We start from the raw sequence: 25,329 nt of genomic DNA, 5'->3' as shown, positions 1-25,329 counted from the left end.
TACTTATCTGAAGAAAATGAAAACACAAGTTCAAAAAGATACATGCACCCTGTGTTCACTGCAGCACTATTTACAGTAGCCGATATGCAGAAGCAAACTTGATAGATGAATGGACAAAGATGTAGTGTGTGTATATACATAACACACACACACAATGAAACATTACACGGCAACAAAAAAGAATAAAATCTTGCCATTTGCAACAACACAGATGGATCTAGAGGGTATTATACTAAGTGAAGTTGGGCAGAGAAAGACAAATATTACACTGTTTCACTTATATGTGAGAAAATGAAAACAAAACAAAACAAAGACTCAGAAACAGAGATCAAAGGGCTGGGTACCAGGAGGGAGGGAGTGGGGGTGGGGAAAACGGTGAAGGGGATGCAGTTCATCTTACTGTGGTGCTGCTGCAGGGGGGCAGATGACCACCAGAATTAGTGAGGGGACCACACTTTAAGGCATCAAAATGTCAAATCGCTGTATTGTACACATGAAAATAATACAACTGATACAATATTGTATACCAACTCTACACTTTAAGGAAACCAGCAGGTTTCAGTGCAGCCTCAAGGAAGAACGGTTATCTGAACAGGCTGTTAAAACACTTCTCTCTTACCCAACTACATTTCTTAGCTCGGACTTTCTCCTATCTTCAACCAAAATGTGTTACAACGGCCTGGGTGACAGAAGCAGGTATGATCACACGTTAAACACTACAAATTTGAAGAAAATGTAATTAATGCCAGTCTTCTCACTCACTTTTTTTTTGTGTGGCAAAATATGGTTATTTTTCTTAAAAATATGTTACTTATATTAATGTGTAATGGGTTTATTATTTTTAAGTGAATTGATAAAATTAAAAAATTTTCTGTTTCAATTTCAAATTCAGTAAATATCAACAGCTATAACCCTCCTGCCATACCAAAGTTGCTAGGTCCCCAATAACATTTAAAAATCTGAAGGGGTCTGAGATCTCCTATTCTAGATCAAACTGCCAATCTACAGGAAATTCAAAACACATATTAAACAGATCACTTAGATGCAATTAGTAATAGAATGTGGGAAACTGTACGGGACAATAATTGATTTCTTCAATAATATAAAAAAAATCAGGTGTGGGTGCAGGGCATTAAGGGGGGACCTACAGATTAAAAGCAATTCAAGAGATCTATCAAACAACTCTGGTGTATGAATTTTCTTTGGACCCTAATTCAAACAAAGTAGGCTGGCCTGTTAGCTCAGTTGGTTAGAGTGTGCGGCGCTGATCCAAACAAACTGTAAACAAACAAACACAAAATAACCCATGAAGTATGAGATGATGGGAAAAATTGAACACTGACATGGCAGGCATTTTATGGCATTAAAGAATCATTATTAATTTGTAAAGGTATGATAAAGACACTGTGGTTTGTTTGGTTTGTTGACGCTTCACGGATTTGCGTGTCGTTCGTGCATGGGGGCCATGCTTCTTCTCCGTATCGTTCCAGTGTTAGTACATGTGCTGCCGAAGCGAGCACTGTGGTTATGTTTTTAAAAGGGATCTTTATAGGTACAAATGAAAATATTTAGAAACAAAACATGCCCGGGAATTTTTTTCCAGAATAATCGAGTGGTGGAAACATCAGAAGTGGGAGGCTGGTTATGAGTTGCTGGTTGTCCGAGTTGAACAACGGAAACTTTTTCAGATTCTATCTTAACCAATGGGGGCTGGGATACTAAAGAACATACACTGATTTTTAAAATTTCGTTTTGAAACTAAAGGGCCACAAACTCAGAGACAGAACGTTCTGGGGGTACGGTATTTCTCTTGTTTTTATAAGATGGCAGGTCAAGTTTCGGGCTGTTGATACCAAGGTTCCCACAAAACATCACGCTGAATCCTTGAGAGCATTAAGTTAAACACGTGTAAACAAAGCATCTCTGCTATCATAGCAACAACGATACTAAATTATAAATAAGGTAATAATAATTCTCATCTCCTAGCAAATGTCTAATTTCTAAAGTGTAGAACCAAAAGCAAAAGGGGCAACCTAAGAAAAAATGAGTAGCTGATTATGTCCTAATATTTCAGTAAAGCTTTTCCACGAAAACCCACTGATATCTCGACTTTGCAGTCATATCTGGGGCCCTGAGCTAGGAAAGAATGATTAAGACAAAGTTACATAAAACCAGAGGCTATCACCCTCCTGGGGAAAACTTGGGGCTAAAATTTATCCTTCCTTACCACTCAAAGCTATGAATGGCTGATAATTCTGTAAGTACCCAGGGAATCCAATCAATCAGTCTTGTTGAGGTTATGTACTTGTATCAACTTAATTCTGAAATTAATAGTCTAATGGTATTATATCCTGATGGGCCCATTATAACACAACTTCAGAGAGATATTAGGTTATTAGCTCTTTGGGCTACATTAGAATTCTATTAGTCATTTCTCTGATTTGCAAAGGAAAAATCTCCAAAGAACACTGCATGTTTCCAGGAAAAACAAGGGCACACTGGCACCCACTGGCTTCGCAGGAAGGGCTCGCCTTCCGCCCGCTGCCCCTTCCTCACGCGCCCACCCAAACCCACCCACCCAAACCCACGCTCCAAGCACACGTCTCGGCAGCCCCCTGCGCCCCACATTCCTCAGCACCTCCACGGACACACTTCCCTCTCAGCCCAGCGTGCCCTTTGCCTCCTTCTCTAGCTCGAGAATTCCTCTTCATCTTTCAAAACACCCTTCAAATGAGACTTCTGGGTGCCTCCTTCCCTGGGGTTCTTCCTGAAGTTCTTGCTCCCTCTCCTGGGCTTCTACAGGGCTTTTTACATGCAGTTTACAAACAGTTTACCAAACTAGCCTAGAGAGAGGCTGTAGCAGTGTAGGTGGTTAAGAGGATGGGCGCTGGAGCCAACTGCTTTGGTTCAAATCCGTGCTGTGCCGCTTATTTTCTGTATAATCTGAATCGATTATTTAGCCCCTTTAACCCTCAGTTTCCTCATCCATAAAATGGCAATAATAACATTACCTACTTTGTGGGATGACTGTGAGGACTGAGCTAATATACATAAAGGACTTAGACCAATGCCTAGCACACAGTATATTCTCAATAAATGTAAGCTATTATTATTAGCACAATGCATCAAAATTATTTGATCGTCTTTTCCGCTATGCTATGAACTCTCTCTGGGTAGTGACTGCCTTTGTTGAATTAATTCAGAGACTATGAGTATAGCTGAAAAATAGTGTACTAACTTTAAGTTGGGCAATTGCCAGGTGTCAGGGACACAAGCATGAGACAGGAAGTCCCAGCGGTGAAGGACCTTGCCGGCCCCCTGCTCACACAAAGTGCACACCGAGGACTTCGATGAACAGACTGAATTAGCATGTGGGGGCCGGCTACTCTCGACTCTCTTTATAGAGTGAGTCATAAGAAATCTGGAAACAGCTTCGTCTGAATAAATAGGAAACTTACTCTAAAACCTAAGGATACCAAGAGCTAATAACCAACAACACTTGGGAAGTTAGAAACATTGAAAAGTATGGTGCTTCATCTTAGATCTGCAGACGCTCTGGCTAACCCTAGGCTGAAACCAGGGCAATCTAAGGAGTATTTTATAAAACTGTTTTTTTTTTAAACTTAAGCAAGTAATATATTAATATAGTCATACATTCTCACTGTAAAAACAGCTAAAACTAAAGTTCCTGTCCTCAAAGGTAATGACTCTTAAGTTATTGTACATCCTTTTTTTAATCCATGCAGTTACATGTGTGGCTACACACAGAAATGTGTAGCATGGTTTGTGGCTTTTTAAAAATTTACACAAAGGATATCACACTGTCTGCACTATTTTATCACTATTATATAATAAATTCTTATACGCACACGGATATTGTTCTCGACTCTATTTTTTGTACCGTTGGTCTGCGTTGTATTTTTGTGCCAATACCACCATGCCTGCACTACTGTGGTTTTGTAGGTTTTTAAATTTCACGTATACATGGATGCCAGAGAGAGAAAGAAACATCGATGTGAAAGAAACACTGATTGGCTGCCTCCCACACACACCCCAACCAGGGACCTAATCTGTAACCCGGTTTGACCCCGGATGGAGAACCAGGACCTACCAGCTCACCAGGCAGTGCTCCAACCACCTGAGCCACACCGGCCAGGCAGTTTTGTGAGTTTCGACATCTGGAAATTAGCCCGACCTCATTGTTCTTCTTGTTCAAAAATATCTTGGGTATTTTTAAGCATTTACACTTCCATATAGGAAGAAATTAGGGCATAATGTTTACATATATATGTACCTAGGCTTACAAATGTGATGATACAAAATTATAAATAATAACATTTTTTTTTCATTTGAACATTCTTCTGTCTATAATGGACACTCTCTCCCTCTTTCCTCTAGGAGAGTTTATTGGTACCTTCCTTTATGAAGGTGATCAAATCTGCTAAATGTCAGGCAAGTCCTTTCAAAGAACAAACTTTTGGTTCCATTGATTAATTTTTTGTTTTCTATTTCACTAAATTCTGCTTTTATCTTTTTTTAAAAGATTTTATTTATTTATCTTTAGAGGGGAAGGAAAGGAGAGAGGGAGAGAAATATCAATGTATGGTTGCCTCTCATGAGTCCCCTGCTGGGAACTGGCCTGCAACCCAGGCATGTGACCTGACTGGGAATCGAACCACAATCCTCTGGTTCACAGGCGCGAGCTCAATCCGCTGAGCTACACCAGCCAGGGCCCTATCCTCTTTTATCTTAATTACGACTTTTGTTGTATTCTAAAAATAGAGTACATTTAAGGCTACAAATCTTCCTCTGAATACCATTTTTGCTGCATCCCACAGGTCAGAATTATTGGGATCAGAATTTTAGTTTTATAATTCACTTCTAAATAGATTTAAAATTTCTACTTTGATTTTATCTTTAAAGCAAGAATTATTTAGAGATATACTTAGAGATATTTAGATGGATAAAGCAACTCTGGCTACTTTGTATTACTGCTAATTTCTAATTTTATTGTATAACTGTCAGTGAATGTGGTTTGTATGATTTCTGTGTTGAGATTGCTTAAGAACCTTAAGACACATATTTTAAAATATTCATGAATGTTTGAAAAGTGTTCAACCTTGTTAATTCTATTAGTCTTGTTTTTGTCTAACTGAAAGTTCACTTTTTGAGAAGAATATTTAAGTCTTCAACTATGACAGTTTTCTCATTACTATTTCTTCATATTTCCATCAGTTTTTGGATAAAAACTGGGTCAAATATGCCTTTTAGCAATATATACCTCTCTTCCAACACAATATTTGTTTTTCCTGGATTCTATTTCATTTTACATTAAGATTGTTTCACCTACTTTTTTTAGTATTTGCGTAGTGTATCTTCCCCATTCCTCTGTTGTAAGTATTCAGTGGTATTTTATTCCTCTTATGAACAGTATTTAGCTGGATTTTGACAGCTATTTTCATCCAGAGTCTCTGCCTTTCACCAGGAGATTTTAACGCACTCACATGGACGGTGATTGCCGACGCGTCTGCGTGTGAACTGCTACCCTGTGCGCTGCTCTGCTGCGGCCACAGGGACGTCCCTCACCTGCACCCACACGCCCGGCTTCAGAGTCTTTGCTGTGCTTGCTGGTCCCTCCACCTTCCTCCCGCGCCTTTGCTCCCTCTTCGTTCAGGTCTTAGCCAAACTCTCATTCCTCTGCAAGGCCTTCTCTCACGCTCTCTCTCCACTGTGCTTTTTTTCTTTAAGTTACTATTACCCGAACTGATACGTGACCTGACTCAAAGCCTGCTTCGCTCCCCACGCTTCAGCTCCGTAGAGCACAAAGCTTGTTTGTCTGCCTTATCGCTCTCAGCCCCCCCACCACCGCAGGCTAAAACCGTACAGTGTGTTTTTGGAACATACAAGAGTCAAAGTACATTCAAATTTACAGCTTTTTGTGGCTTTGGAAATGGCAAAATGGGAGGGTCCAAATTCTCACAAAAGTAGCACTCATTTCCAAGAATGCAATCTGTTGATAGAATATAAAATACTGGTTTTAGAAAATACTGTGTTCTCAAGCACCTCTTATTTACCTTTAATCACTATAAATACCAAACATTAAAGGAAATCTATGTTGCATTTTCAACTTGGCAAGTGAGGCAATTCTGTTTTAGAAATGCAACAAGTATTGAGTTTCATGTGAAAATATAAAGATTTCTGTTAGCATTACATCCTGCACTCCTGATTAAATTACTCTCTATTTGCCATTTTGGGCAAAAAGTCTATTTCAAAATAGCAACTGCCTTCACAGGAAGAAAGAGAACATCTTTTCCGTAATTAAATGCTGCCTATCGGGAAGGCAGGAAGTCTCTGTGAGAGACCGCCAAGGGGAACGTGTCGGCTGGTCTGATGCACACCCTTCTTTATACTTCCTGAGATCACTCAGAGTACTTTCCTCACTCAGTGGACTGGCTCTTGCTTTGCCAGATGTCATTTACAAATGTGCATTCTCCTTATCTGATACCTCCAACAGGAGTATAGGAGACTCAAGGGGGGAGTAAAAAGAAACTTTTAAAATCATGCAAACATTAATATACCATAAATACATCCTTATCTCTGGATTTCTACAGCACCTAATTGAAAAGAAGAAACCTACATGACTGTGGTGGGTTAGAATCATTATAAGCAGGTTAGAAAAGATTACTGAGCACTATCTGTGTCCAGAGATTCCGACCCACTGTGCTGGGGGTGAGGCCCTACAAACTCCTTAACTCGTTATTTTAAGTTGCTATTCCGTTCTCTCTCCCCCACACCTGCTTCCTCCCCACCTCTCTCTCTCTCTCTCTCTTTCTCCTTATGCCCCTACCCGACCACTCTCCCTTTCCTGTTTTATAGTTTCTACCACTATCTGACCCAGTAAATATTTTATTCCTTATTGTCCCTCTTCTCGAATGAAACCTCCATGAGAGATGAATTTTCAGCTGTTCTAGTCATTACTAAATTCCCAGAAAAGTGTCCAGCTCACACAGGCACTCAGAAAACTAATAAATAAATGAGTGAACAAATGGATAGTAGTAACTGATGATGATGAATAAACGAATGAATGAACAAATAGATGCTAAAACAAATTAAACTTGAATTCTAACATGGGTTCAGTGACTAACCAGTTAAATAGCCCCAAGGGAGCTATTTCTGGTCCTCAAAAGATCTCTATCATTAGCTGTATAACGATGACATTGCCCCGCTCTACAAAGCAGAAATTATGTTATGGAAGAATGACATCACTTCCTCTAAGCCAGTCAGTAGGATAGTGGAAAACCAGAACTGGAAAGGCCTCTCTCTCAGAATCCAAATATAACGCCTGAACTAAGGCGTTATAATCAATAAAAAATTATAATAGAATTTAAGAATGTACATTTTTTAAAAGAATATAAAAATTAAATACTCCTAAACAGAAGCTCCTTCTCTAAAATTATTCAGAAAAGGAATGCACATTCCTTAGCTTACTTTTTCTTTCCAAATGTTTTATTGCCTCTGCTCATTAAATCTCTGTGAACACTAACAAGTGTCTGTGGCCCAGAGAGAGAATGTTCCACAGCAGAGAGGAAACGACACGCCCAGTTTTTCATTAGAAACTGTGGAACAACTGAATATTCATCCTCGCCAGAATTCAGAATGACCCTCTCGGAGACCCTGCAATTAGGATAATGCTGAGCAAAACAACAACGACACTGCAGAACAGCTTTCAACACCCTCCAGCCTAATTCTGAAGGGCAAACTCACAGTCTCCAACAAACTCTTACAGTGTGTTTGCAGCTGATGACCAAATATTTCTTTTTCCATTAACCACGTCAAACTCAACACAAGGAAAATGGCAAGTGAATAAAGGATTTTTAAAGTGAAAAAGATGCCATTCATTGGGAGAACCAGAACTGCTCAAGCGTCAGTCGAAATGCTGTGTCAAATCCATGAGGCCCTTGGCCCAGGAGCGGCTTCTGGGCGGGGTTCAAGGAGACCTGGACCACACGGGAAACACCCAGGCACTCTCTGTGAGAGGACAGGACTGGAGGTGGGATGTTTCAAGTAGCTTTCTCAGCAGACACGGCCATTTAGTTGCGGCACTACTTACAAACTCATAGTCTCCGTCCTGGGGCACTTTCCAGTCTGAAGAGTTCTTCAGTGGGCCCGGGGCACTCTTGCCAAAGCTGTTGATCTGATTCTCCTTCTCTTTTTGTTCAAAGTATTCAAGGAAAGATGGTTTTGCAGGCTGCATGGTCTCATCCCTTCCTGAAAATCAGAAAAAATAAAAGGTGAAATACATCTTAGATTTCAGATAAGTGTAATAAATAGATCTATCTCCATCCAGGTGGGGGACAGCCTCTGGATCTGTGGCCTTTTGTTGGATGAGGACTTCTTCAAAAATCTAATGAAAACTATAAAAAAGGGTACAAATACTCTCTGAAAATACATCTCATACAATTTCAGAGGATTCACAGCCCACCTAAAATACATGCAAAGGTTTCCTCAGGGAGCCTTCTCTAAGGGGAAAGACTAGGGTGATACAGTGACTCCCAGTAAGGGGCAAAGAGTACTTTTTGGATCTCCTACAGCAAACAGGTCCTGTAATATTAGACTGCAAATAGAAGAGCAAACAAAATATTTACTAATCATTTACATACACAATATTCTCTACAGTCACTGCAGTAGGGAAGGGGTGTTTAGTATGATTCAGTAGAGTGACTTCTCTCGATAATCTCAGCTGGATTAATGGGAAAATATGCATAAAATGAGTAAATCAAATCTACTCTATGAGACAGTATATAATTTTAACCTTTATTGAATTTTACTCCATTACCACTTAGCCCCTTACACCCCCTCACCGAAGCAATTACCACACTGTTGTCCATGTCCATGAGTTCTCTTCCCTTTTTGCTCAATCCCTCCCTTCCCCTTCCCCCGCCACTAGCTGTCATCCTGTTCTCCATCTATGAGTCTGTCCCCATTTTCCTTGTTGGTTCAGTTGGTTCATTAGATTCCACATACGAATGCAACCATATGGTATTTGTCATTCTCTGACTGGCTTATTTCACTTAGCATAGTGTTCTCCAGGTCCATCCACAATGTCACAAAGAGTAAAACTTTCTTCTTTTTTATAACTGAGTAGTATTCCATTGTTTAAATGTCCCATAGTTGTTTTATCCACTCAATTCCTGATGGACACTTGGGCTGCTTTCATATCTTGGCAATTTTAAGTAACACTGCAATAAATGTAGGGCTGCTTATGTTCTTCTGAATTAGTGTTATGGGTTTCTTTGGATATATTCCCAGAAGTGGGATTGCTGGTTCAAAAGGCAGACCCATTTTGAATTTTTTGAGGTATCTCCATACTGCTTTCCACAGTGGCTGAAATGTAATACGATTTTAAAATACCATTTACATCACAACCAATCCTTGAAGCTGACTGGTCTGGGTAAGTCCCTCCCATTGACCTGCTAATAGCAACCAAGGCTCAAGTACAAGAGGAGGGTGTACTTAGCCCACATGAAGGGTATACCTCGAGTACCCAGCTTGGTTGATAGGGGAGGCTGTGCCACTGGACTCTATAGGACACCTACTACATTAGGCTATGCTACCAGGACAGGGAGTCACAGCAGCTCTACCCAATACATAGAAACAAACACAGGGAGGCTGCCAAAACGAGCAGACAAAGACACATGGCCCAAATGATAGAACAGAACAAAACTCCAGAAAAAGAACAAAATGGAGATAAGCAATCTATCAGATACAGAGTTCAAAACACAAGTTGTAAGAATGCACAAGGAACTTAGTGAGGACCTCAACAGCATAAAAAAATCCAGTCAGAAATGAAGGATACACTAATTAAAATAAGGAACAATTTATAGGGAAACAACAGTAGAATGAATGAAGCCAAGAATCAAATCAATAATTTGGAACATTTGAAGGAAAAAACAACCAATTAGAGCAACAAGGAAAAAAAAAGAATCCAAAAAAGCCAGGATAGTGTAAGCAGACTCTGGGACAACTTCAAGAGGTCCAACATTCGAATCATAGGGGTGTCAGAAGGAGAATAGAAAGAGCAAGAAGTTAGAAATCTATTTGAAAAAATAATGAAAGAAAACTTCCCTAATTTGGTGAAGGAAATAGACATCCAAGCCCACATAGCTCAGAGAGTTCCAAATAAGACAGTCGCAAAGAGGCCCATTCCAAGACACATCATAATTAAAATGCCAAAGGTTAAAGACAAAGACAGAATCTTAAAAGCAGCAAGAAAAAAGCAGTTAGTTACCTACAGGGGAGTTCCCATAGCACTGTCAGCTGATTCCTCAAAAGAAACTTTGCAGGCAAGAAGGGATTAGCAAGAAATATTAAAAAATCATGAAAAGCAGGGACCTATAGCCAAGATTATCACCCAGCAAAGATATCACTTAGAACCAAAGGGCAGATAAAGAGCTTCTCAGACAAGAAAAAACTAAAGGAGCTCATCATCACCAAACCATTATTACATTATTACACGTTAGAGACTTAAGAAAAAGATCAAAACTATGAACAATAAAATGGTAATAAATACTTATCTATCAACAACTGAATCTATGAAAACAAACTAAGCAAACAACAGAGACAGAATCATGGATATGGAGAGCATTTTAATGGTTGTCAGATGGGAGGGGGATGTGAAGGAATGGGTGAAGAGGTGAGGGGATTGAGAAGTACAAACAGGTAGTTATAGAACAGCCACCTGGATGTAAAGTACAGTATAGGAAATGGAGTAGGCAAAGAACTTGTACACACGGCCCATGGACGTGAACAATGGTGCAGGGGTTGGCTGAGGGAGTGTGGGGTGGTGGGTGGAGGGGAGCCGTGGGGGGAAAAGTGGACAACTGTGATAGCATAATCAATAAAATACAATTAAAAAAATAAAATACCATTTACAAATGACATTAGGATAAAGTTAAGGGGGGAAATGTAATATGTTATATACACAGTATGATATAAATTCTATAAAATAATATACATAGAAAAAATAAAATGACTGAAAAAATATACAAAAATGTTAATAGGATTTGTCTCTGATAGTAGGATCATAGGTGATTTTATTGCTTCTTTTAAACATTTTTCTTTTTACTTTAAATAACTTTTTAATTCTTCAATTACAGGTTACATAAAATATTATACTAGTTTCAGGTACACGCCCAGTGATTAGACATTTGTTTAATATACGAAGTGGTACCTCGATAAATCTAGCGCCCACCTGACACCGTACGTAGGTCTTTTAAACATTTCTTAAAAAAAGACAGTACAGGTTAAGTAGGAATAGACAGCAGTGATCACACAAGTTGCGTGGGCCCAGAAGATGGGAGAATTCTTTGAGCTGGAGAGCTCAGAAGGACACTCTCAGGCCGGACCTCGAACCGTCCCCCAGAAAAGCATCAGCAGTCACGCAGCAGGGCGGGTAGGTAACGAGCAGTTACCATACGAGAGCAGGAGATGGCAGCTACTAGTTACGACTAGCAGCGATATAGCAAAAAGAGTAATTTCACCTGGCATGACCGAAAAACCAGCTCATCGGACCTATTTCACAGGTTGAAGTGGCTTTGGCTTGTGCTCAGGGGTCTAATACTGGAAAGTATAGCTTTTTTTGGTGCTTTCCATGACCCTGTAGGTCCGTATGGCCCTTCTTCCAGAAACCAGAGAAAAAGACAGACGGTTCAGAGGCTTAAGAAATGGGTGGGCTACGCATGGTGCCAGGGGGTACTAGAAATATTTGGGGAGAGAACTTCTTCGGTTATATAAATGACTAAACACTATGCTGTAAACCTCAAACTAATACAAAATAATACTGAATGTAAACTGTAATTGAAAAAGGAAATTAAAAAAAAAGATTACTTTGGTTTCATCCTATTTCTGAGCATGGTTCTGTGATATCCAAATAGCATTTCAATAAATTCACATTTACATAAAAAAGAAGGGGCAGGAGATGGGGAAGGGACTAGGAGATAAGGAACAGCAAGGGTCTGTCCCCTGGCACCCGATCCCTGCAATCTAATCTCCTGACCCGGCCTTGTCCAGTTTCACGCCAGCAGCCCAGCTGCCACGCAGACATTTGTCATTGTACTATCTCCGTTGCTAAATTTAACAGCAGCCAACCCCAGATTTGCCCACTTCCAGCTGTGGCCAGTGGCTCACTTCACTGTTGGTTGCCTACTCCATTATCAGGAATTACACACAAGAGTTGCTAAGACCAGTTGACAACTGTATTGAATGGGCATTTTGTCTTTCAGAGCTTACGGTTTAATGTGTAAGCTAAATTTAAGGTATTATTTCATCGCATAGTTCTGAAGGAACCACAGCAAAATAAAACTTGGGAAAATGGGGGTGTTTGGGACTTGCTAACAAACCAGGAAGCTGAGTCCTTCCGATCGGCGCCCTTCCCCGGGCCCACTGACCCTGCAGCAGGCCTACACGTGGTCCGACCCAGGGACGGGGAGTGTGTTTAGAGAGCCTCCCTGAGCCCAGCAACTGCTGACATGTGAGGAATGCAGTGTCTTTGACACAAGACACTAGATGCCTCGATCAGCTGAACAGAACAGGAAGTCTGGAAACAATAGAGAAGGCCCGGATGGGCACCCAAACAACTGGAGAGCTGTTCGGAAAAAGATTAAACTGGAGCCACGCCTCATACCTTACACTAGGAGAACTCCAGAAGGAGGGAGCTCTCGTTGTCAAAATGAAAACCATAAGTACTGGAAGAAAGCATGTGTGAATCCATTTAAGACCTGGGTGTGGAAAAGGCTTTCAAACTATGGCAAAGACCCAGATGCAATAAAAAAGGGATGGATGAAAACCTTTTGTGTGAAGAAAACACACATTTTTAAAATTAATAAGCACACACGCACAATAAGCCAAGATAAATAGTGAACTGGAAGAAAACATTTACCGCAAATACCGTAATTTTTAAAAATTTTATTTTTAAGAAAATTTAGGAGTTCTTTATATATATGAGGCAGATAAGCTCCTAAAATACATAAAGAATCCTGAAAATCAAGGAAGAGAAGACCAAGAGAAGAGAAAAAGGGCTGAAGACATGAAAAGACAGTATGTACACAGATACCCAATTAGCCCTTAAACCTGAAAAAAAAAAGCTTAGGTTCACAGGTAACCAAAGAAACAAAACTACTTAAGAGATGCAAGTGTTTACATTTCAGATGGGCAAAAATTCGAAAGCTTGACCGCTCTGTTTGTTGGCTGGGGTGTGGGGACATGCGCTGCCCCACCCTGCGGCAGGGGGAGAGCAGGAGCGCTACCGAGGAGGTCCTGGCGATATCTAAACACCAAAACATGGAACAGGGGAAGGTACAGAAGACTCTGTGTTCTACCGAAAGGTAAGGATTCACAGGAACTATCATGTACATAATGTACTGGAGAAATATATTCTGAGCTGTTTTCATTAAAGGCTTTAAAGGAATAACACCCCGTCACCAAGGAGCACACCAAAGGCTCAGATCTGGGTCTCTAAATACTGTTCCCCAATCAAAGGAACTGAGGCTTCTTAAGAGAAAGAGCTAATTCCAGGTCAAGGGCACGAAAAGTACAAAGTGGGCCTGCGCATCTTTTTATGGCAAAAAAAAAAAAAAGGCAAGCAGGCCTTGGCTGGTGTAGCTCAGTGGATTGAGCCCGGGCCTGCGAACCACACAATCGCGGTTCGATTCCCAGTCAGGGCACATGCCTGGGTTGCAGGCCGGTTCCCTGCAGGCCAGTTCCCAGCAGGGGACGCACAGAAGGCAACCATACATTGAAAAAAAAAAAAAGGCAAGCAAATACTCAAAACCTAATGGGGACTTATCAACAGGATAGAGGAGCCACCTTGAGGGACTCCACTGGTACATTCTGGGACACTGAGCATCAAAAACAGGACTCTGCATAAAAAGAATCCAAGAGCTCAGAGAAATAATTTGAAAGAACATCGGGGAGAGAAGGGGAAAAGTTCTTCTTTAGAAGAATCACTACTTGACAACTGTACAATGGCAGCAAGAGAGAGTATCTTCTTTCTTAGAAAACACACAAACAGAATGTCTCCTTTCTTAGAAAACACGCACTTAATGTTGGAGAGTAAGTTGCGTGTATCATCCACCAACCTCTCCTCATGACTTCTGTCATCTCGTGTCTGTTCATCCACCCATCCTTCTATGTGCACAGAATAATGACTGCTATGAGTTCATCCATAAAAATGACAACTTCTGGAGAGAAATTATAGGCAATTTAAAATATGTTTCCCTATGGAAATGTTACAAAAACCATAGGCATTTTTTTTAAGAAAGCACAATATCTAACAATGCAAACTGTATAATTAGTGCCATGTACTTCCATGGTGCTTCATTCATTCCCTTAGGACGTAAAACTGGTGGGTTTGAGAAACCCAGTCTCTAAAACAGGGGTGAAACACTAAAAGTGCCTTTTCTGTGGTCTAATTCTAAAACAGCATAAAAAGCAAAGGAATGTCTGTTAAGCCAAAGTATAACCTTTTGTCTCATTTCTATCACTGTTTACATGAGGAAATGAGGGCATTTGCCCCCTTCCCATCTGAGTTCTCTTGTTTAAGGACAACAGCCCTTCCCAACTCAGTTAGAGACTTCCAATATTTTTGCAGTTAGATCACCAACCATTCTCAGTCTTTTTCAGCTGAGTGCTTCACTGATAGGTTAAATTTCCACGGAGGAGAGATTACTCCCGCTGTGACTAACAGATCTTTAAAAACGCCGTCAGATTGTGCCACCTGCTTCAGTCTGACTCTGACAGACTGATAATAATTCTCAGGAAACAGATCCGCATTACTGTCACAATCAGTACTAAGGTATGTTGTTTGCAAAAGTGGACACAATCCTTTCCTCCTGGTGTCTCTGCCCTTTGTAGTGCCCTCCCACAACGACTCAGGGCCTGGCCAAGGTGACTTGCTTTGGCCACTGAGATGGCAACTATGTGAAAAGTGCTGTGTCCTACTACCAGGCAAATAAACGGGGGGGGGGGCTGGCAGATGCTGAAATACCATGTGGGGAGAAGAAGCCTTGGTCAACAGATGTCTCAGCGGAGGTCTTCCTGGGTCGGCCAGCACCAGCTGCTATGCACCAGCTGACCTCTAGGTTTTGAGGTGATGCAGCAAAAACTAACTCACAGGGTCTACCTTTCCCTCATTCACACACACGGCTCTGTGCACAAAAAGGGTTCCATTCTTTGGGAACCCAAGTTCATATTCGACTTACGTGTAATGCATGCCTTCTAAGTTTCCAGCTTTTTACTAGGTACTTTCACATGACGTTCTTATCCCAATTTCACGACCACCATGTAAATAAGTACGAGGGAAGAACATGTGCACTTACCAAGTGCCAGACAAGGGGCTATTTCATTAAATGCTTGAGTCTTTGAGGCCCCATATTATTATTTGCACCTTATAGGTGAGAAATTTGCCAAAGATTTCAGGGCTAGTTACCATGAAGGAGGGAACGCAAACCCTGACTATTAGGCTAAGTCTGGTTCGCTGCATCTCATATTGCAGACTCTCTAAAAACAGAATGAAAATTCTTCACATGTCAGAGCGGCCATTAAGTTGAGTGCAGAGAGAGCAGGGAATGGAATTTTCCCAGTAACCCCATCTCCGAAGTGTTCTTTCGGCACTTTGGAGCTCGATGCTCCAGGGTGCTGGACCACAGCCTGTCGGTGATGAAAGCCTAGGAGAATCATTCCAGGTGGATTAAAGGCAACGCGCTCCCCAGGGCTTCTGCGGCCTGATGGGCTTTTTGTTCCAATGTGAGCTGGGGCCTTTTTTTTCAGGTGTATCTCAAGAAATGAAGACGTTCAGTTGAATGACAATGCCAGAAACCTGAAGCCATAGGCAGAGCAGAAAAGTCAAACTTTGAGAACAGCAGTGTCTTGCTCTGATTCTTTTATCTGATAGAGGAAATGCATGAATTCCTGTACTAGGACTGGCCCCTTTCTCTTTGTAAACAGCATCTGGCTGGCTGGCTAAATGGACGATCTGTCTCGGTCCACGGACAATGGGGTGAATTCATAAGCAACTGTACCTTATATTTACTTTCCTTTGAAAAAATGCTAGGTAAGAGCAGAAGGACCCAGGTGTCCATCAACTGATGAATAAATAAATAAAACACAGTGTATGTGGAGTATCATTCAGCAATGAAATGGAATGAAATACCAATTCATGGTACAGCATGGACAAACCTCAAAAACATTGTGTTAAATGAAAGAAGCCAGTCACAACAGACCACCAACGGTTTTCTACAACTATTTCTATGAAACGTTCAGATAAGCAGGTCTGTAGAGACAGGTTAGTGGTTGCCTGGGGCTACAGGGTTGGGTGAGTAGGCAGGATGGCGAGTGACTGCTATAGGATGTGGTTTCTTTGGGGAGTGATCAAAATGTCCAAAAATTAGACTGCAAACAAAACAGGCTATATCCAGACAGTGGAATATTATTCGGTCACAAAAAGCAACAATGCGCTGATGTATGTACGCTACAAAACAGGTAAACCTGGAAAACGTTAAACTGATGAAAGAAGCCAGACACAAAGGCCATGCTTTGCACGACCCCTTTTATATAAAACGCTCAGAACAGGCCAGCCCAGGGGGGCAGGAAGCCGATTACCGGCTGTTCGGAAAGAGGGCAGCGGGGAGTCAGAGGTGACTGCCGCGGGGGCTGTGGTTTCTTCGGGGGGCGATTAGAATGTCTGGCATTCGGCGGCGGTTGGAGTTGCGCAGCCCTGTTAATATGCTGGAATCCACAGAACTGTAACTTAACATGGGGAGTTTCATGATGTGTGGATGGTGTCTCAATTTTAAAATAGTAAAATTCTAAAAACTGGATTATGGCGATGGTTGTGCAACTCTATAAATACACTAAAAAACCACTGAATTGTATTTATTTTTTTAACTTTTGGGCGTTTTTTTTGCATTTCAGTAAGTTTATTGAAGTGTCTATCCCTTAGTACCAAATATAATGGTAGTTGGTTAGGTTACCTCTGCCAACTCAAAATTAACATGGGTGAAATCAAAATATTGCACCATATCAGCCTTTTGGGAAAACTAAAAAGTTACCTACGAAACGCTGTTTACAAAAGTATAAGATAGACTGTGGTTTTTGGTTTATTTTACAGTGCCTATTTGCCCATATCATGATGTCAAGATTGGGTGCAGTCATTCTGCATGCAATTCACCGAGTAACCATTTAAAACCCTCTTAATGCCGTGTATCTCCATATATGCACTGACCTAACAGAAAATTCTGGACACCACTTCAGCAACCTCATGATGGTGAAGATGTATGTTTACTTAAGACTTCCTGTTGGCACAGTGGGGGAAATGAGTGGAAGTACATTCTCTTCATGTTAGACGAAATCCTAAGTTAGAAACAATGGCAGTTCTGTAAAAACAGTCCTCGGTAACAACTTCTGGAGTGCTAAATCACAGAATTGCACACTCAAAAATGAGTGAATTCTATGGTATGCAAATTATATGTCAATAACTCACTTACAAATAGCAGGACCTTATTTCTTTTCTATTTCTTTAATTTCTGGATTTATACGAGCTGTAACATAAGGCCAAGGCCACCATAACTGGGAAGGGGCTTGGCCGAAGTCTGAAGCCCATCTCTTCCTTCGAATGACCATCTCTTAGGCATTGAACTCTATGCCCTTCCCCTTCAAACATTCATTTTTAGGACTGTCACTAAGTGAACTGCAATGGCCAACCCACTCTCTCCTTAACTGCTCCAAAAGTAACTCTTTTTCTGCCTTACTAGTAATTAATTCTGTTTAAACTAGAACACTGCCCAGAGCCTTCATTTCCTCCTCAGTTCCACACAAGAATATCTGCCAGAGAAGAACTTGAGTAATCCCTCAAAACCTTTCTTCTTCCTTGGGATAATATGCCTTATCGTAAGCTTGCTTTTCTTTAGTTTTTCCATAGAACATTTATGATGTGCCTGTGGGTTTTGGTTTTGGTGTTGTTACTGGGAACCTGCACGTATTAACTCGCTTAATTACCCAAGTTATTCTTCGAGCTTCAGTGTGTGGCTATACTGTTCCTTTGGAGCCACTAAGAATGACTGGAATTGTAAGTTATAAAACCCCTGGAGCCCAACTGAAATGACCAGTTAACCAGTTTGGGTCCGTGCCTCTCTGTAAACTGACCTGACTTCCAGGCAGCGGTGCTCCCGTTCTCTAAGCCTGGTGAGCCAGCACGTTCATGACCACCTAGAAGCCGCACACGGTGACCACCTAATAAGTACTTCTTGGTTGGTATGACATTATTATTATTAACAAATACTGGGTCAAGCAATATTTTTTAGAACACTTTAGATAATCAACTACTTTCTGTTTATACATACATTTAAGTTTATCAAAATGCACCTCCACTTCCAGCTGAACAAGAGGAGTAAGCAGGTCAAAACAGCTCACAGGGGTGTCCGACCTTGTGGCGTCTCTGGGCCACATACTACATACACAAACACTAACGGAAACTGATGAGCAAAAAAAGGGTTTTAAGTAAATTTACGATTTTGTGTTGGGTCGCATTCACAGCCATCCTGGGCCACATGTGGCCCGCGGGCTGTGGCTTGGACACCCCTGGGAGCAACAGACAAGTACATTTCCCTGACCGACTGAAATAGATTTACCTGCCTCTTAGGCATAAGGACCCAAGCATATCTTTTGGGCCTCGTTTTCCTTTGCCCTTCGTTACTATCATATACTGTCCTCTCTTGGCTCGCCTTTAAATGACTCGGGGCCCATTACTGCCCCCCGAATACAGGTCTGGGGCCTTTCACTCCAGTTGCACCGAGATCTGGAACTTCCATACCCTAACATGTGGTCTGGCAGGGCATTCTGAATGAATTTTCAGGCACCAAGAGTCTGCGCTTTTTGGCTCATCCCAAAAGAATCAAGAATGTTAATGGTTTCCAAAGATAAAAGTGGGCTCTGCATCTGGACACAATTAGAAAAACTGGGCACAAATGAGGATCTAGTCTGCACTCTGGCACGGCGGCCTTGAACTATTTGTGCGACTGTGAGAAAAGTCTGAGAACCACGAGACCTGCTCTTCCATTGTCGGTCTCACCCAGGAGGGAGCTTTGGCACGTGCCCAGGGAGCCGCAGAGACTATCTCTCAGGAATGGGAAAAATTCCGGGCGGTCACACATTCCACAGCATCAAGATAAGAGTTTGAAACTACAAAGGCAGGCTCTTGAAGATCCAACTCTAGCTGTCTTTAAAGTCCGCCATCTTGTATTTTGAGCTGTTTAACAGATCCTTAGGACGTCTACCATCTCACTGACGAGGAATGTGAAACACGCACACACAATCTCTCTTTCCCTCTCTCCTCAGCACAGTTTCTGCTTTAAACACATCACTAAAGCCGACGAGTGACCTGCCGTTAGATGGACCACTCTCATGGCGGTGCTCAGATGCAGAGCTGGGCCCGACAGAACGCCCCCGACACCAGGAGTAAAAGCTACCAGCTCACTAGTGCGGGAAAGGGAGTCAGGCTGCTGGAAAGCAGCAGCCCTGGTGCGAGGAGATTTTAGGTCCAATGAAAACGCCGCCGCTAACTCAGTATTTTCCATGGACTATTTTATACTGTCCTCACAATCCTGAAAAGGAGGGTCTTTTATGTCCCATTTTTTCAGGGTAGAAAACTTGGGACTCAAAGAAAGGAAGCTGGCCGCATCTGACTCAGCCCCTGAGACTCTGAGCCAAGTTTCAAATCAAATTACTGATTCCACAAATGACTGTTCTTTCCAGTCCCTCTTTTTTCTTTCTCTTGCTCTTACCCAGAGATGGGATTCTAACAAAACTGGAATTTTAAGTTTTAGCTTTGGTAGGCATAACTGCACTATCTGGAACTCTCAGATGCTGCTGACTGTGAGTGGCAAGGATATACGACCACTTAATATTCTCTGATGACAGTTTTAAAGGTCATGGGGGTCAGACCCCGGACAGTAGGACTATTGTGGTAAAAGCGGTGTTAAGATACCTGCAGTCCTTTATGTTCTACTTACGGTCCTTGCAAATGCTATTGTCTGAGGCTCAGAGAATGAGACAGATAGCACACACGGGAGGCAGTGTTCCGATGGCCCCTCCAGACGACTGCAGGCGGAAAGAAGCTAGGCCGGGAGTCAAGAATCCCCATCCCCTGCAGCCCCGACACTAGTGTGTGATGGACAATGGTGAAGTGCAAGCGCTCCCACCACAGCCTGGACTATGGTTTCACACGAGGAAACTCACAGCAACAACAGGCGTCTTTGTGGGCCCGGGCCTTTCTGGGGGACCGCCGACGTAGGGCGTTTTTACCGCACAACACCTTCCAGTGACCCACCTAAAACAGGCTCCGAGCTGCGATAACCTAATTACACCACGACGCTTTCAGATACTATTTCAAAGAGATTCATGCAGCAATGGCTCTGGAATAAGAACTAGAAATGTATGGACGAAGTGCAAGTTTTAAAGGAAACCATCTATTCACTCCCCTTAGTTCACTGAAAGGCTGTGAGTCCCTGGAAACCACCTTTTAATTCAGTCACCCCTTGGCCTCATGGCCCGGAGCCAGGAGGGAGACTAACTGCGAGGCACCGCTCTCTTGGGAATGCGGTAAGGACAAGAAGGTAATCACATAGCCAACGAGCCCTGGGAGGGAGAACTATGTGTCCAATCTTTAGTGGACGGGGTACACATGATTTTAAGCGGCCATCCTGTGGCCTGACATCTCCTCATCAGAGGCCACGGCATTTAACTGCTAAACTAGAAATCTACGTGCATCGAGCTATCCAGATGCTTCAAGACTTTTTTGTTATTGCTGCCTCTACAAAAATCTTTTTTTTGGCTTTCCGATATACTTTATACATACAGTATTATTAAAGCATATGCTCTTTAACTAAAAGATATGCTTCAAGCCTGGATTCCTTCTATACCTTCTGATCCAGAACTAGAAGCTGTCATTTTAGCTCCTAAATATCAATGACCTGTTTGATAATGATCAATAAAACATAGGAGAAATTCTTTTAAAACTATTTTTCTGCATATTAAGACATGCCAACAAAACCCATATATAATTTAACATAAAACACACAGGAGATGATATCTATAAAATTTCCTTATTTTTTACAGCACTAATAGTATTCTGTACCCAATATAATACTCTGAATGACATATAGAGATACTAACACATTTCTAAACATGCTTGATTTTTTGAAGCACATACTTCTATCAATATTAATGAAAGAAATAATACCTGAATCAGTTAGTAAAAACAACCACCTCAAAATATCATTTTATTAGGAAACTCTTAAGTGCAACTCTTTCAATTTGTACACTATCCCAAATTGAGACAGATTTCTAAAAATGTCCCTCCAACACATTGGCTAGCCAACTTGTAAAACCCATCTGTTCATCATCACACGGTGTCTTGATAATGTGTAATGCCAGTACCAGAAACAGTCCTAGTGACATGTTGGGACACAAGTGTCCCAACAAAACACCAGGGAAATGATGCCACACAGACCACATTCTCTAACCGCAATTCTCTGAAACTGAAATGCAAAAATAAGTGGTTTTTAAAAAGCACTTCTGAATAATTCATGGGTTAAAGAAGAAATGTAAATATGTAAAAAAGCACAAAGCCCCGTAAGTTGGGAAAAAGATTTATAATGTACCATGTACAAAACTTACGGGGTGCGGCTAACACAGAACTTAGAGGAACTGAGTGCATTAGTAAGAAGGGAAATTAAACAGGTAAGGGTTCAACTCAAAAAACAATAAAATTTAACATCAATTTTGATTGAAAAATGAAATCTCTTAAACTAGAAATAAGTAAGAGCTTCTTTACCTGATCATGGGTGGGTATCTATACCAAATCCTGCTGCAAAGTCAGGCTTAATGGTAAAAATACTGGGAGAATTTTCTTTTAGGTGAGGAACTCCCACCATCACCTTTACTATTTAAAACCACAGTGGGAAGTCTTGGTAACACTGAAAAATGTGTGAGTACAAAGATGAAAAGGAAAATCTCAGATTATAATTCGCACACAGTAAGACTGTCTTAAAAAAATACCTCCAGAAAACCCTGAATAAAACAATCCAAAATAAATCAATTTAACAAAGCTAAAACGTTTGTGTGGATAAAATCACAAAGCTTTCTAAGGATAGAAGAAATAAGCCAAACAGATGAAAAGATAAACTATGTTCAAGAGCAGAAAGGATTAACATCACAAAGACAGCAAATCTACCTAATTAATCTATGTAGTCAATGCAATTCAGTCAAAAATCCCAGTGCTATTTTATGAAATTTGATACACTGTTGCTAAAAATTATGGGGAAGAATAATGATCTAAATTTCAAGTAGTGAACCGTGGGAAAGGAAATCTGTTTTAGACAGAAGGTGGGAGGAGGCCTGAGGAGACAGCAGGACCAAGAGCCTACATGGAGGGCGAAAAGTGTTTCAGATGGAGAGAATAAAAGTAAGTAACTACAGCTCCTACCGTGCACAAAAACACGTTTCTGACATATTAATTAAATAAAGTCTTAATGACAAAAGTAAAACTTTACAACTTAATAGAAAAAACATCTGAGACTTTTTCAAACATCTGGGTAGCAAAGAATTTCTTAGAGAAGGCACAGAAAGCAAACTGTAAAAGAAAATTGACACAAGTGTGACTTCATGAAAATGAAAGTTACTGAGAAAAGACCTTGCAAAATTAAAAGTACAAGTCACAAGCTGAGAGGAAATATTTATAATGCATATAACTGACAAAAATAAAGAACTTCCACAAACTGGTAAAAAAAAAAAAGCGGGGGGAGGCTATTTCCAAAGAAAACATTAGACTCTTGTGTAGGCAAATGTGGAGAATCAGATGGAAACCAAAGAGGCTAGGCAACAAAAGCTATAAGCTGTTTTTATTAATATTTATTTTGATATATAAAATAACTTGCCCCAAGTCAGTTCTGCACAAGAATCTAAAGTTTCATTTTTAAAATTTATTTAATTACGTGGTTAGGGTCATTTTAGCTGATGATAGTTTCAAAACTATATGCATGGTACCACAATGTAGAAAGAGCATATCAATTCTGGTTAAGAATTCTGAGAAATCTGGGAAATTTTATTTGACAGGTTTTGGCTGACTTCAGTTTTATTTGAACTTGGCCAAGTATGAGGTATCAAAACTCCTGCCTAAATAAAATAAAGATATTGCCTTAGTGTTGCTGTGCTTACTTAAAATAGATTTAAAAATAAATAATGGTCTTAATCTTGAATCAATTCTACCATAGAAGGGAGATTAGGGAACACAATGTTAACTCATAACCTATGACAGAGCTCCCTCTGCTGGCCAAAGGAAATACAACAATCGTAACACTGACAGAACCTCTCCTTGTCACCTTAGGAATAAGTCCTTCTGTTCTTGGGGGTTAAAGAAAGTTCTTCTACAGCTGGTATCAAAAAAACCCACTTACATAAACAAAAAGCAGAAGCCTTTCAACATTTCCGAACTGATATTTTACCCAGACATGTGTTTTCCAAGTGGTGCGGACCACAATTTAACTCTACGGTTCTTACAAGTGTCCTGGAGGTGTCTCACAAAGCAATGGAATCTCACCTCCTCTAATCTCCTCCCTCCAACTGCAATCTGATGATTCTCTACTGTAGACCCAGATACACACAACAGAAACACGCTCCCTCATGTAACAACTTCACTGACCTATCAACAGAGGCAGGCCCCCTCTGGAAATCATCCACCCTTGGCTTCTGGAAATCCTGGGGAAACATGTACGGCAGCTAGTTATTCAAATGACCAGCAAGGACAGCTGTGTTCAGGTGGGCCGAGGCTCGCCCGCATGGGACCTGCAACACCAGCCCCGGTCCCGTCCCTCAGCGACTTAATACGGGGGCTCGGCTGAGGGGCAGTACAATGCAGGGCTCAGCAGAAGTAGATTTACCGTTGTTCGTATGAAAAGTAATACAATAATTCATAGATAATAACACAAGAATAAATTCTGTATTTTATGCACTCACAGTTGTAAACCTACTTTTCCCCCACCCTGTAGAGACCTGAAGTTTTGATCAGTTAAAATGTGTGAAAATAGCTTTCAACTAGTGTCTTTTTTGAACTTCTGTGAAATGTTTAATACTTGAAAATTAAAATTATAACTGCTATCCTTTATAAAACTTAAGACACACATACCATGACAGCCATTTGCATTGGTTTCATAGAATGCAATTTTAGTTTATAATTTTAAAGAAACTTTAACATGAAAACAAAAAGATTCTTGCATTAGTAATTTCTGTTTAGGAACTTCTCTGAATTTTTGGATACATGTTGACAACTGACTATATTTTATAGATTTTTTAAAAAGTTTATTTGTTGCCCTGGCTGGTGTGGTTCAGTGGACTGAGTGCCAGCCTGCAAACCAAACGGTTGCTGGTTCAGTTCCCAGTCAGGGCACATGCCTGGGTTGAGGGCCAGGTCCCCAGTGGGGGGCACGTGAGAGGCAACCATACACTGATATTTCTCTTTCTTCTTTCTACTCTATCTAAAAATAAATAAATAAAAGCTTTAAATAAATATTTAAAGATATTTCATTTACCTCTACCCTCACTTGTATTAAAAATTATTATGTCAACAATATCATACCAATATTAATGTACTGTTAAAAAAAGAAAGTAGTTCTCCCTTACTTCAATGAAGAACTCCTATTCTTGACTTTATGTCTGTATAGCTCCTCTACTGTAGTAATATGTCTAGATACTGTTTTCTGACTATTTTACACCTATAAGCATATGCATTTTTCATGTTGTTGTATAGTCCTTTTTAATATTTAGCGCACTTAACAGTGTCTTTTAATCATTTATCCATTGCTGGGCATTTTGGTTGTTCCTAATTTTCCACTATTATAAATACCTCTGCAAGAACCATCTACATATAAAGTGTTCCTTCTTTTTGCATTCCCTGGAAAAATTTCCAGAAGTATTTGAATAATTTCATGGATAGTATTAGTCTTGAGTTATATGGTTTTTTATAAATGTTTGGACTATTACAGCTATAAGGGACAAGGAAAATTCTTTTTTTTAAATTTATTTATTTTTTATTGATTATGCCATTACAGTTGTTCTATTCCCCCCCTTCATTCCCCTCCACCCTACCCCCCATCCCCACCATTACCCCCCCTTTAGTTTATGACCACGTGTCTCAAGTCCTTTAGATTCTATATTTCCCATACTATTCTTGCCCCCCCCATCTATTTTCTATCTACTGTCTATGCTACTTATTTTCTGTAC

The 25,329-nt window shown here is 40.7% G+C and overlaps 1 protein-coding gene and 1 non-coding gene across 2 annotated transcripts in view; both read right to left on the bottom strand.

Annotated features, from left to right (window-relative positions):
- STK4 (serine/threonine kinase 4) overlaps positions 1-25,329 on the bottom strand; it is an 89,695-nt gene that overhangs the window by 31,761 nt on the left and 32,605 nt on the right. Inside the window, exon 10 of the mRNA XM_037164420.2 lies at positions 8,111-8,268. Coding sequence (XP_037020315.2) covers positions 8,111-8,268 — 158 coding nt within the window. The remainder of the gene's footprint in view (positions 1-8,110; positions 8,269-25,329) is intronic.
- On the bottom strand, positions 1,416-1,520 carry LOC119063385 (U6 spliceosomal RNA). The gene has a single exon (XR_005085157.2). It is a non-coding gene; the product is annotated as a U6 spliceosomal RNA (small nuclear RNA).

Source organism: Artibeus jamaicensis, unplaced genomic scaffold (assembly GCF_021234435.1).
Source record: "Artibeus jamaicensis isolate MK-2021 breed Jamaican fruit bat unplaced genomic scaffold, CSHL_Jam_final contig_685, whole genome shotgun sequence".
NCBI lineage: Eukaryota > Metazoa > Chordata > Mammalia > Chiroptera > Phyllostomidae > Artibeus > Artibeus jamaicensis.
This window is presented reverse-complemented; position numbering and strand designations above follow the sequence as displayed.